Below are 13,175 nucleotides of genomic sequence, written 5' to 3'. Positions count from 1 at the left end.
TATAATGCGATATCAAATTCCAAGTATCAATTTTGAAACCCCCTTTCCCTTAAGTCTTCACAAAGCAAATTTGCCATTTGAGAGTCGGCTACATAATTATGGATGTAACAATCGATGAATGACTTGTACTCACCTGTGAGCCCATTCTATGACAGACTGGATGGCCTCGGGCGGTGCCGCAGGAATATAATTGGTGACATACTCCCACGCTGACAGAAGTGCACTCACCTTGTCACTGTACTTCTTCTTGCTGTCACTCAATGTCGCCTCGAGGCTCTATAAACAGAAGAAGTCGCTCGATTAAAAGAAATCGAAAAATAAAGATGAGAAAATGATTGAGAATCGTGGTATAGAGATGCATCAGATGAGATTACAGTGACGTTGCGTTTTTATATTACGTTGAATCCTTCAATATTATTAATTACAGATTACTTTTTCCGATTGAAAACATATTTCCTCATCCATCTAATTACAAACTATATTTGTATATAGATATTCCCTATTTACAGATAGTAAATAATCAATATTTGTGCCTTTAGTAATTAATTAATCAAATGTTTACCTGAATATTCTATGTGTCTTGCAGCTTTTTATTTCTATTTTTATATTTCTATTTTATTTCCTTTGCATTTCTTTTTCCCTTGCTTTTGCAAATTAAATTTACAAAATTGAGATGTGTGTGAATTTTTTTACTTTGTAAACCTGTATACATTTCAATGTTTATGCATATAATATATGCATATAATATACTCTAGTTTTTCTCATTATGTTAAGAACTTTACTAAATATTATTAACCGAGATTCAAGACAAAAAATACACTTAATATTAATATTGAAATCTATAACATAAGAAATGATTAAGCTTTTAGTTAATTAATATTAATAAATCAATTTATTAATATTAATAAATCAATTAATAAATCATATTAAATTATGATTAAAAAAATCGAGGAAAGGTTAAGAGATAAATAGAGATATATAAGAGATAGTTATGTAAAATATTTTCGATGAAGAAAGAAGAAAACTTCTACGCGAAAAAAAAAGAAATGTTAAATGTCATAACTTTGTAAAATTTGTGTGTTCCTAGAAAAATGATATCTTTTACTAACGATTGATATATTAGCATACTTGACAATTTTATGTTGGCGATAAAACGTGTGTTAAATAAAAATACGGTATTATCGCATGTGGTAAAAAAATATTCTTGAAATTTCACAATTTCTTCGAATATACATTTTATGCGAATATTTTCAGACATTTATTAATAAAAAAATATAGAAATGTCTATTTTGGATTTTAATGAATTTTTTGAATATATTATAAGGTGGCTTGAAATAAGAGACATGTACTTTTTATAAGTACTCTCTTGTACGGTTGAAAAGTGCCATCGAAGATAACTTGTAATTCCAGTTCCAGTGAATATCATCGAAACCGATATGTGAGAAACTGATTCAAATAAAAGTCTTATATTTTTATGGCCTTTTATAACTGCATAAATTTTTGGAAATTATATTTCTTTAGATGTAGATCTTTTTGCAACATATCCTCAAAGCCTGTGAAAATTGAAGAGAGATATTCTCCTATGTTTCTTTGTAAGATGCAAGATAAAGCTCTAATATATTATAGACATGTATAGCTTCATGATAAAGATTTGTAAAATTAAGAAAATAAAAGAAAATTAAAACTTTGAGCGTTGACAGAAAGTTGCCTAAAAAAAGAAATAAAGAAAAACTGAAGAAATTTGATCCAAAACTGTAAAAAGTAATTTCAAGTATTCCAAGAGAAAAAAAAAAGACTGTTCCAAGAAACCTTGAAATAAAAGTTTTTTCTTGTGTATTTTTAACGCATGAAATCGATCATCTCATCAGTTTATAGAAATTAAAAAGTTTTCGTGCAAACGAAAAAGTTAAAAAATCCTACTGCTCTGTGCGCTTATTTCTTTTAGTAAAAAGCGCGACCGCGTAACAAGCGTTGGCATTTATCCAGAGGACTTTGAGCGACATTCCCTCAAACAATGTTTACTAAGGGCCATGTAGTTTCGTGATTGATAGTTAAAGTCGTAGGTTATTCGACAATCGAATTATTCAAAGCAATTGCGTTCAAAGTTTGCGCAAAATCGTAAAAAAAATAATCTGAATTGCAAAAGAACACTCATCTCTTTTATCGAAAATTTGACATAAAACTAATTACAATTTTGTAGATTCTCTGATGTGCTTAAAATTTCGAAAGAAAAAATTAAATTTTTTTCATTGTGGTTGTAGCTAATTATATCATAAGAAGTAATTACTCAATCATAATTATTTATAATGATAATATTTAATCTGCAAATTCAATGTGTTATATCTGTATCGTTAATAAAAGACAATGTCGTTTCAAATTAGTGTTTCAATTATATTTATTAATTATTTCGTAAAAAGGTATATATCTTTTAATGTTAAAAAAAAATGTATATGTAAGGTTTAATGCATCGAGATATTAGTTTTTTTTTTTACTTTAGATATTTTGGAACCACAATACTTGATCCGCAGGATAAAAGTTTGTTCAGTATAAGCTGCGCGTAAAATATATCAGTAAAGAGATTTATGCGATTTATTCCAATATACTATTATAAACATATTAGACAAGATGAGATTTTATAATAAAAAGCAAATATCCGATGAGCAAAATGAATTTAGCATAGCATTGGCAAATAAATTGAATAAATGTCAGTTTTTATTTTTTATTAGAGAGAGAGAGTTTTTTTTATAATTACAATATGATGCGTCTCGCTTGACAAATGCCATGTATATGTAATATGTAAAAAGCACGGTCAAGCTATGTGTTTGTACGTGTAAGCATCTGTTCATTTTAAAAATAAAACACTATCTTGATACCAAAATTCCTGAAAATGTTTCCATTTTAATAAGATAGAAACTGCACAATTCATATAATATTTGCCTCATTAATATAAAAAAATATAAATTGCAAATAAATGTTAATTATGGCAATTTCAACAAATAATATCAATAATAATATTAGTAAGATTTCTCTTGCTTTATTAATTATTGACTAAAGTTATAAAATATTCCGTTACATTTATGCTTATAACGTTATCATCAGGTATGGAAAAGCTTCTTCTTTGTTCGCAAACATTCACCATCTTTGAAACAAGTATTCTCTCCGTGAAGAAATGGAGAAAATATGGAAGTTCTTATCTATCTCGGCGAAATCTTTATATCATATAATATTATTCTGTTTTCTCTCTTCTGGCATATTTCATGACGTGCGCATCTACTACGTTAAGGATTGCTAGGAAAATCAATAATATTAAAAACAAGAAAAGAAGGATTTATATAATTGGTAATAAATTTTGAGAAAAAAATTTAACTAAATTTAGTTTTACCTTACGTATAAAATTCATCTTCAATTTTTTGTGCTAATGTTACCTTTAAAGAATATTCTTGTCCCTTAGAGCTCACAAATGGATCACTGTGCGTCGTTGATGATTAGTTATAAATAAAGCTATAAATATAGAGATTAAGAAACACCCAGATGACTTTTTGTTTAATATATCATAATGCTTTATGCAAAATAATTAGACTTTAAACTCGAGATATTTAATGATTAATACATTATATTAGATGAGTCCTTAAGGAATATAAATTTAATTTCAGGAAAAATATTGTTCAATCAAAAATATAGAATGATTATGTAAATGTATAAATTATATAACTCCTTTATATAAATCCTTCTTTTCTTGTTTTCAATATTATTAAAATATCCATGAAATATCCAGAAGAGAGAAAACAGAATAATATTATTTTAGAATCAGTCTGTATATAACAATCTAATTAAGATTGTTCACGTATTTTGTTACTGCACGAATAAGATTGAGAACCAGTCAAGTATTTAATATTAAAAATGTGTTGCGGATATAAACACGAAATCTCGTTGTAAAGTCAGTGTAACTGCGAGTAAGAGAGAGGAAGAAAAAAGGAGAGAGAGAGAAAGAGAGAAATGTCATCCTCGTTGTGGGACGTCGCGACGCTTCGCAGGAATACCGCCGACGGTATTCCTAGCAACGTATATATTCAGGAACGTACTCGACACGTCGCCCACAAATTCCCCGCGAATGTGCCTGATGTATCGTGTATCCGGAATACCGAGCGGTATATAGCGTCGCAAGATTCTCCAATAGGTATATGTGTATGTATGTGTATGTGTATGAGAGAGAGGGGGGGAGGGAGGGGGGGAGATCTTTGCGCGATCAGCGAAAAATCTCGTACAGGGTAAACACAACACGAGACACGATGACGTTGCTTTAATCCAATGTACAAAATTGTCGTAAAAAAAAATTTGGAGAGTTTCATTCATCATGATAAAATGGTGAAATAAATCACCGATGTGAACTTGGCACTCAACTTTAACTATTAAAAATTAATAATTTAATTAATAAATAAATCCACGATAAAAAATGTGTATGGCAAAGTAAAATTCTTTGATTTCAATCTTTAAAAGAAATATAAATAAATAAAAATTCTACAATATTAAATTACAAATTAAATGTACGACATTAAAAAATTAAATATTAATTATTATGTATCACTTTTAAAATCATATAAATTCCTTGATGGTTAGATTTATCTTCATGTACAAGTAATATCAACAAGTTTTCGTAAATCTTTTAAGCCGCAAGCACGTGAGATTATTACGGTGAACGTTGCAGTACGTCTAGCCTGTGCAATATAGCAATGGCTATGTTGTCACAAATCAATTGTAATGTTGGCTTTTATTATGAAATACAAGTCAATAAGTTCTCCCAAAGCAATTTACCTCTACATTCATTCTACGTATGTTAACCGCAACTACAATGTTTACCGCATGCTATGTGCAATCTATATAAATCACAGTCACAATTTCGATACTTATGACTTTTTCTATTTGAAATTTCAAAATTTAGATTCAAGAAAGTTACAATAGTCTAATAGAGCCGTCGTTATATTCGAATAAACAAGTTTTTCAGCATAAAAATATATTTTAAAATATGTATAGATAATTTAAGTAATACTCTGTGTTGTTTTTTTAGTTTACAACATTTCTGTTATTTATGAAATATCTACCGGCCTATCATCTGTTATTTTTTTGTTAACATTTATTTCAGTTTTTACGTTGAATATAATTTCTCTCTACTGCAACTTTTTTGTAGGTATTGCGAGACATTTTTAGGTAACTGCAATTCCACTCTAGTTTATTCAATTTTTTAAAAACTTTTTGCTGATCATATTAGTTTTAATCCCTAGTGCGTTTTCGCAATGTGTAAGTTTTGCTCGTAATCCGCTTAACGTTATCATGTGACAAAAGCGTTGAAAATATCAAGCGCAGCCTAGACTTAATTTCGCAGCATTTATCAGAATCGATTTATCCATCAGGCGATCTTGTTCGCGAATCTATGGATTGGTCTTCGATGGCACGACCAACTTTTCAGAGATTTACGAATCTGGGTCAAATGGATCCACCGCGTAATAACTTTTGAGGTTGACATTGAGGTAGCACGAAATTCCTCGAGGGCTTCATCCGCTTGAACGATATTATGACAAAAAGAATTGCTCGCTCCTGCCATATAAAAGATTTTTGTTCGTGGTGTATTATTATTACCAACCTAATATGAGTTTCTCCTTGCTAAATTATTTAAAACTGTGATTTTTCAAAATTAATTTAAATTTCTTTAAAAATATAAAAAAAATATAAGAAAACTTAATTCTTCATCACATTGCTATTTCTTGAAACTTTATATTAACAAAGAGAATTTCCCTAATGCCCCTTTCTTCTACATCTTTACGCGACACGAGTTATCTTAATTGAATATATCTTTATATGAAACATTAAGTACAGGGTGCAGAAAAACTTGTAACGAGTCAATCAAATGTAATCCGAATGGTAATAAAAATTTCCAGGAGCAGGTGCAAAACTTACAATTTCTTTTCCAAGCACGCACGCTGGCCGATCGTTAGACTGGAGCTTTATTCCAAAGCACAACTTGCAAGCTCGATTACTTACACGGAAAGACCTCCGATTCTGCGCCCCGCGTAACTTTGACCATTTGCAACTTTCGTGTTGCGTTCCGACGAAGCTCTCGGTTCTTGCCTTTTCTGAAAAGCGAACTTCGTTTCCTTCGATTTTGTTTTCTTTCCGATGAAAATAGTTTTATATTCTCACGTAACAAACCCTACGAACGCGCGCGGAGCTGGAGAAAGACTCCTTTAATATTCCTTTTCTCTCTCTTTCATAATATCTTTTCCAAGCTTTTGAGATAAACAGACGTTAGAATAGCAATTCTCCGTTATTCTTCAAAGCAATTGTACGAGATGTGAAAAAATAAACGCGTACAACGCGTATGATATAAAATAAGAAGATGTTCTTTTCGCAAAAGATTTGAAATTGAAGTTATTTTAGACAAACAGTCTATAGAACTAATTCAGATATTGAGATAAAGCAAGTTACTTAATCTTTAAATACGTCGTATTATAAATTTATAATATTAGTTTATGTATATATATATTTAGTGATAATTATAATAGTTAATAATCTATACATTATCTATATTTTATATTCTATAATTCTATGTTATACACACACACACACATATATACAGGGTGTTGAAAAAAAAGGGTCACATATTTTGATAGCAGGTAGTATTGATCAAAACAAGAAGAAAAGGTCTAATTAACATGGGTCCTAAGACTAATATCTTCAAAGATACAAGCTATTTTGTTATTTGAGCTCTTTGTCATTTTCTTATTAGTCGTGTCATCTTTAGAATGTAATGAACAAAGGAGTAGGGGAGAGTGGGGTACAATGGGGATATCTTTTTTCTAGGTGCCTTAAAAAATAAAAAATAAACAAAGAGAGATAAAGAAACAATTTTTATTTTAATATGAAATGTAATCATTTATCTTCCATAAAAAAACTGAAGTAAAGAAACTGAATGTATGATAACAAAATAAAAACTCTTTTTTTACAAAAAACAAAAAATTTTAATGCTGACTCAGCATTAGAGGAGGTGCTCTATGTGATTGCCATTCACTCTCACGCATCTTTCAGCCCTACGTCTTAGAGAATCACGCACTCTTTCAAATACACCTGGCTGGTCAGAAATTTGCCGACACGCATTGAAAATGCGATCCTGCAGTCCATTGTACCCCACTCTCCCCTACTCCTTTGTTCATTACATTCTAAAGATGACATGACTAATAAGAAAATGACAAAGAGCTCAAATAACAAAATAGCTTGTATCTTTGAAGATATTAGTTTTAGGACCCATGTTAATTAGACCTTTTTTTCTTGTTTTGATCAATACTACCTGCTATCAAAATATGTGACCCTTTTTTTTCAACACCCTGTATATATATATATATATATATATATATATATATATATATAATTTCATTAAATATTAAATATTCATAAATGTTATAATTCGACTAACAAATTAATTATAAAAAATTAATTTAAAAAATTTAAATGAATTGGCTCAAATTAATATTAAAATCAAATTAAATCAAAATCTTTTATTTAAATTTTTGTCTGAATGCTCATTGTAAATTAATCAAAGAAGCGTTAATTAGAAGTATGTATAAACATTTTTAACCTTTGACCTTTAATCTATAGCACCATTCGAGTTTATTGCATAAATTTAGTCCGCGTATCTAGAAACTTTATTGAATCTTTTTGAGGAAACATATATTTTCTTTAGACAACATGGAAATTAATTAACTTTGAATAGATTCAATGTGCTACCATTTATCTACAATGAAATTACCGACAGAAATAACTCTCTTTAATTCTTCAAGATTTTAAATTAAATAAGGATTGTTTATCAAAGTACCATAAATAGTCAAATATTCACCAAATAAATATTTAAGTAAAAATTGTAACAATTATAATGTCAGGTTTTAAAATAAATGTGCTAAAAAGGTCTTTTCGTAAAATTCATCAGCGCTAATGGAATTGTTGTTTCCTATAATGTGATTATTAATTGGCTATGTATTCAATATATCATTCAATATGCAATGAATGCATGAATCGTTCAATAGATAATAGCAAAGAGAATCGCATCAGAGAGTCCAATTATATACTTCCTATCTTTTAACAATTATTTTATCTTTTTCTCTTTTTAGCATAGAATATTATTCGGTTTTATTATATATGCATATCATTTTAAGGTATAATAATCGAATACAATTATATAATAAATTTGTATAAAAATAATTATTTTATAATTGTTTAATATGTATTTCTATATATCTACGTGTATATTATTTTATTTTTATATCATTCAACAAATCCCTCTCTCTCTTTCTCTCTCTCTGTAATGTTTTAACAATATTTTACGCAATAAATCATTTACAATAAAAAAAAACGCAATGTTCTCACATAAAACTTAATATAAATAGATTACTTATATATCATATAAATTTGTTATATAATAAATATGCCATTTTCAAGCATTTGCTAATATTTAAAGAATATTAGCAAAAATACAGGAGAAAACATTTTATATATCTCATCATCTATATATATTTTAGTTTTTTCTAAAACTAATTCTTTAAATTATTTTATTTTAGATAAATAGAATAAAATATGTAAACTTAGTCTGTATCACACACAATCAAGCAATCAAGAAAATAATATAAAATGGTTAAAATATGATTATAAGAAGAAACAATCCAACCTTAAAATATTATAATTTCAATAGTGTGTAATTCGATAGGAAATTATTTGTCTGCACTACATTTCATTTTGCTTATGTAAATATTTTTCGAATCATTGTGATCTTTCTATACGTTAGATATATACATGTATATAATTGATTTTATAAAAAATTTACGAAATCAAATTATCAAAAATTGAAAATGCAGTAATTCTGAATCCTTTGAGAGATACAAATAAAATAAAAAGTAGTACAAACAGATATAAATAAGATATGTATTATTAATTTTTATTTTTGATAAAGTTAACAACTTTTCACGTTAAGAACTAAAAAGAAAAAAAAAAGAAAAGAAGAAATTCTCTTTTAGAAATAAAAATAAATCGTGCAGCAACATCAAATGCAGGTCGTATCGGTTTTCTAATTTAGAGCAGCATCCAGCCGCACACGGAGCCGACAATCGATACGTTCAATTATTAATAAGAAATTACTATTTTAGGATGCAGTTAATGATATTTGGAGAATTGATGTTTCTCGTTGAAGAAATGGCACGTATCATCAACATGTTTTCTTACTCTCTATGCAGTCTCTATGCAATCTTATTCTCGATCGGTAGTATACGATTAATTCTCGATCAGTAGTATATCATTAAAGAATTTTCGATATCAATGACATTTTACAAGGAAATAATATGAGATGCACAAAACGGTAAGCTGGACATCGCGCCATAAATATAATTATTAAAAATACTTGTACGATTTATTCATGAATACTGTATTAACTATGCAACGCAATATGATCGTATTATTAAACACAACAATAATTCGAGGATATTTATAAAGTTTAAATTATAATTTAATTATTATTATTTTGGAGTTAATGAATTTCTAATTTTCCCGATGTATTGAAAATAACAGTTATTATTTATCCGAGTGATAAACATTGCTGAACAATGCGCTGAACAAACATTAAATAATTAATTTTATGATTTAATGTTTTTAATTAATAACACTTATCTGTGAAATTTCTTTGCTTAATAAAATTCAAAATAATCTCTAAATTTATATCCATCAATTGCGTGAGATAATTTGATTAATTGCCATAAGAATATACATATGACAACCAAAAATATTTTTCAATATAATAAATGATATTTATAATAATTAATGATAATGATGTTCCTTTTTGATAAAGTGAACTGAATATTGAATTCAAATAAAGAATTTATGAGATTAAAAACTCCAATCCTAATTATTCATGTATGCCGCGAAAACCTCAAATATTATGATTAACATTTATCATTTTTAATAAATATTATAAATCATTAAAAAGTTACTCTCACTATATTATTGGAAAATAATTATTGCTTTATTATATTAATAATCAAAATACTTTGAAATATAAATTCTATTATATATAAATATTGATATTTTATATTAATATTAATATTTTGAGTATATATTTCTCTTTTTTTAAAGAAGGTTGGAAATATTATTTCTAATTTAATACTTTAAAGAAAAAATATTTTAGATTTTATGGATATGTCTTACATGGGGCAACAGAATTCTATATAATTATTTAATAAAATTATTATATAATTAATTAATTAAAAATTATAACTTTTTAATAGGTTTAATATCTCAACAATATTGTAAAAGAATTTACAAATATTCGTACAGAAAATAAATCATTGCTAACTAAGACTTATTGTTCGTAGATGATACTCCACTGTCATCATATCGCAGCCATTTCTCTCTTTTTAAGAATCTAAGATATTACTTTTTATCTATTCAAAAATTTGGAAAATATAGAACAATATAGAAAATAATGATGAAATATCAAAGGAAATTTTTCCATGTCATCACACATGTTTTTGTACAAAACATTTGCACAAGGAGAAATAGCATGAAAGCAATGCAAGAGTCACGTACTCTTTGGTAAACTGCCAAGTCAAGTATAAGTATGCTTTAGTGGAAAAAGTCGATTTATCGGATTGGTGAAATCGGTATGCGAGGCATTCATTCGAAGAATTCATTCGAAATATTCATTGATTTTTTTTTTCTCAATCTTCTCGAATTCTTTCTGCTTTGCTGCTTTTTGATACATAACAACATCATTTTTTACAATATTTCTTGGCATAAAATACAAATAACAATAAAATATTGCACTAACATATACGAATCTTAATCTGTATTTTTTGTCTGCAGAATCTTTGACACGTCAAGATTTTTAAAAAGCGTAAGATCGATTTTCTTGATACAGCAGATCACGATGGCAAACTCAAAACAATTCGATAATCTATTCTTTATCCCGAGTTGCTTATATTTGTCACATATCGGCCAAAAGCCATCAGATTACTAATTTTTTTTAACTTTTTATTCATTAAACTTGCAGATGGTAGTAGATATTCATAAATCTTTATTTCCATTTTCCACTTTTTACTATGAATAATGGAATGTTTTCAATATCGATTTTTTTCTTTAGTAATAATAAAATTTAAAAAATTGCAATCAAAGCGTGTGTATATATGTATAAAATAATAATATATGTATTATTGCAATATTAAATAATTATCTAGATTTATTTTGCTGTAGATAGTATGTAAAATATTTATTTAAAAAAATATTGAAAAAGATATGACATCTTTAATATTCTTTAAAATAAGAGATTTGTACACTAAATAATTTTTTTTTATTTATAAATTACAAATTTGTAATCAAGTCCATTTGTTAAGCCATAAATGTTTAATACTATCGCAACAGCGTTTCTCGCATCGATGAAGACAAAAGGATCGAACTACCATCAAGTTACACAAACAGATAAATCTTAATTCCGGAAAAATAGAACGGTAAAATACCATGCCGTTTTTCTGCGATCCCCTTGATCGGCATTTTTTCAAATCGAAATAAAATACACGTAGACGGTAACGTAAACCCCACGGCGCTTATTGCACAAGCGTTTATCCATCTCCCTTCCCGATTTCCCCTTCCCTCCCTCTCTCTCTCGCTCTCTCACGAGCGAGTGAGCGAGCGAATAAAAATGGACCAGCCAACCGAGCGATGGTGGATTATTCGTATGGAATTCCGCGGTTGTATACGTCCAAAGCTTTGTGCTTTGAAATTCCTTTCTGGCGATACTGACAGCCAATTAGCGCGATGACGCCCGCACGCGCGAGCTCCTCACCCCCCCCCCTTCTCTCACTCACTCTCTCTCTCTCTCTCTCTCGTGTCTGTAACATCGTGAAATCGGAAGTAAAGAGGATTAAACTCGCCACGTGTTCCCCTTTCCTTCTTGATTGCCGGATTCAAAGTTCGTGATCTCCCGTCAATATGAACACCGGGGCTAAATTACGTAGTAAATCAATAGCAAAGCATTTAATCGATGCTCGCCAGACGTCTTTTCGTATTTGTTTAAAATTTTGAAAACGAAAACAATATTATTGTTTTTATTATTACAGAAACACAGTATGATCGAAAAAGAGATGATTTTTGCAAAAGTAAATTCAAAATATAGAGTAAAATTTTTTCGTATTTTGATCATATTTTTATGAAAATTGACTCTAAAGACTAAGAGAAATTAATGATATATTTATACTTTCTCTCAAGGCAGAATATTACATTTAAACAAGTTGAAAATAATTCATTTCTATCCCGAAATATATATCTGTAATAATAGACATTTTACAAATACATTATAATCCTTAAGTACATATATTATTATATATCTATATCAGTTTTTCATTGCATTTACATAAGGCCATTCGAAAATAGAGATTTATTATTTTATTATTTATGAGAGATATTTAGAGATTTATTTTATCTTATCTTATTATCTTATTAAAGATTTATTATCCTATTATATATTTATTATTTTACGATAGAGCGTCAGAAATTGTTTTACGGCTATTTCATAATTGTTTCAATAAGAAAAAATTTAAAAATGTGCATACACTTTATCTAAAGCGTCGTCTACAATGAGATTTTAAGGAGACTTAAGGCGTAAGACTTAAGAAATTGACCAATCACAGTCAAGTATTAAAAGAATACCGCATAATGCACACGGATTTGCGTTTAGTCGATGCCGATATCAAATATCGGCCAGGACGAGAATAGCAATGGCACTAAGGTGGACAATACATATATACTTTATTTTCAGAATAGGAATGGTCCACGCGTTTCCGCCCAACTCTCGAATTTCGATAGCATATCGCACGAGTCAGATCGATTCTTTCGCCTGGAAAGTTAGTCTTTTATTCTGAAAGAATAACAGCGGTTTCTCGGTTCGCTTTTCCTCGTGCGCTGAACGAGACTGTATTGGATCTGCGTCTTATAAAGATAGAAAGAGTACTTGATTCATCCAAGAAAAGAAAAATATTTTCTACCACATATATATACACAGCTAACGTAATCTCACATCGGAGAAATATCGGAAAAACATATTCATTTTTATATATTTTTGTTTTTATTTAATATGTTTATTGTTATTTCAA

At 28.4% G+C, this 13,175-nt stretch overlaps 1 protein-coding gene across 2 annotated transcripts in view; it reads right to left on the bottom strand.

Moving 5' to 3' along the window:
• Positions 1-13,175, bottom strand: part of LOC145977457 (uncharacterized) — a 67,988-nt gene that overhangs the window by 19,286 nt on the left and 35,527 nt on the right. For both annotated transcript variants that reach the window (XM_083109474.1, XM_083109473.1), the window contains exon 2: positions 134-276. In XM_083109474.1, the coding sequence (XP_082965600.1) occupies positions 134-276 (143 nt within the window). The remainder of the gene's footprint in view (positions 1-133; positions 277-13,175) is intronic.

This window comes from Camponotus vicinus, unplaced genomic scaffold (genome assembly GCF_025532165.1).
Source record: "Camponotus vicinus isolate PSW18456_S1 unplaced genomic scaffold, iyCamVici1.0 SCAF_9, whole genome shotgun sequence".
Taxonomy (NCBI): Eukaryota; Metazoa; Arthropoda; class Insecta; order Hymenoptera; family Formicidae; genus Camponotus; species Camponotus vicinus.
The sequence above is the reverse complement of the archived record's forward strand: the minus strand, read 5'-3'. Positions and strand labels throughout refer to the sequence as shown.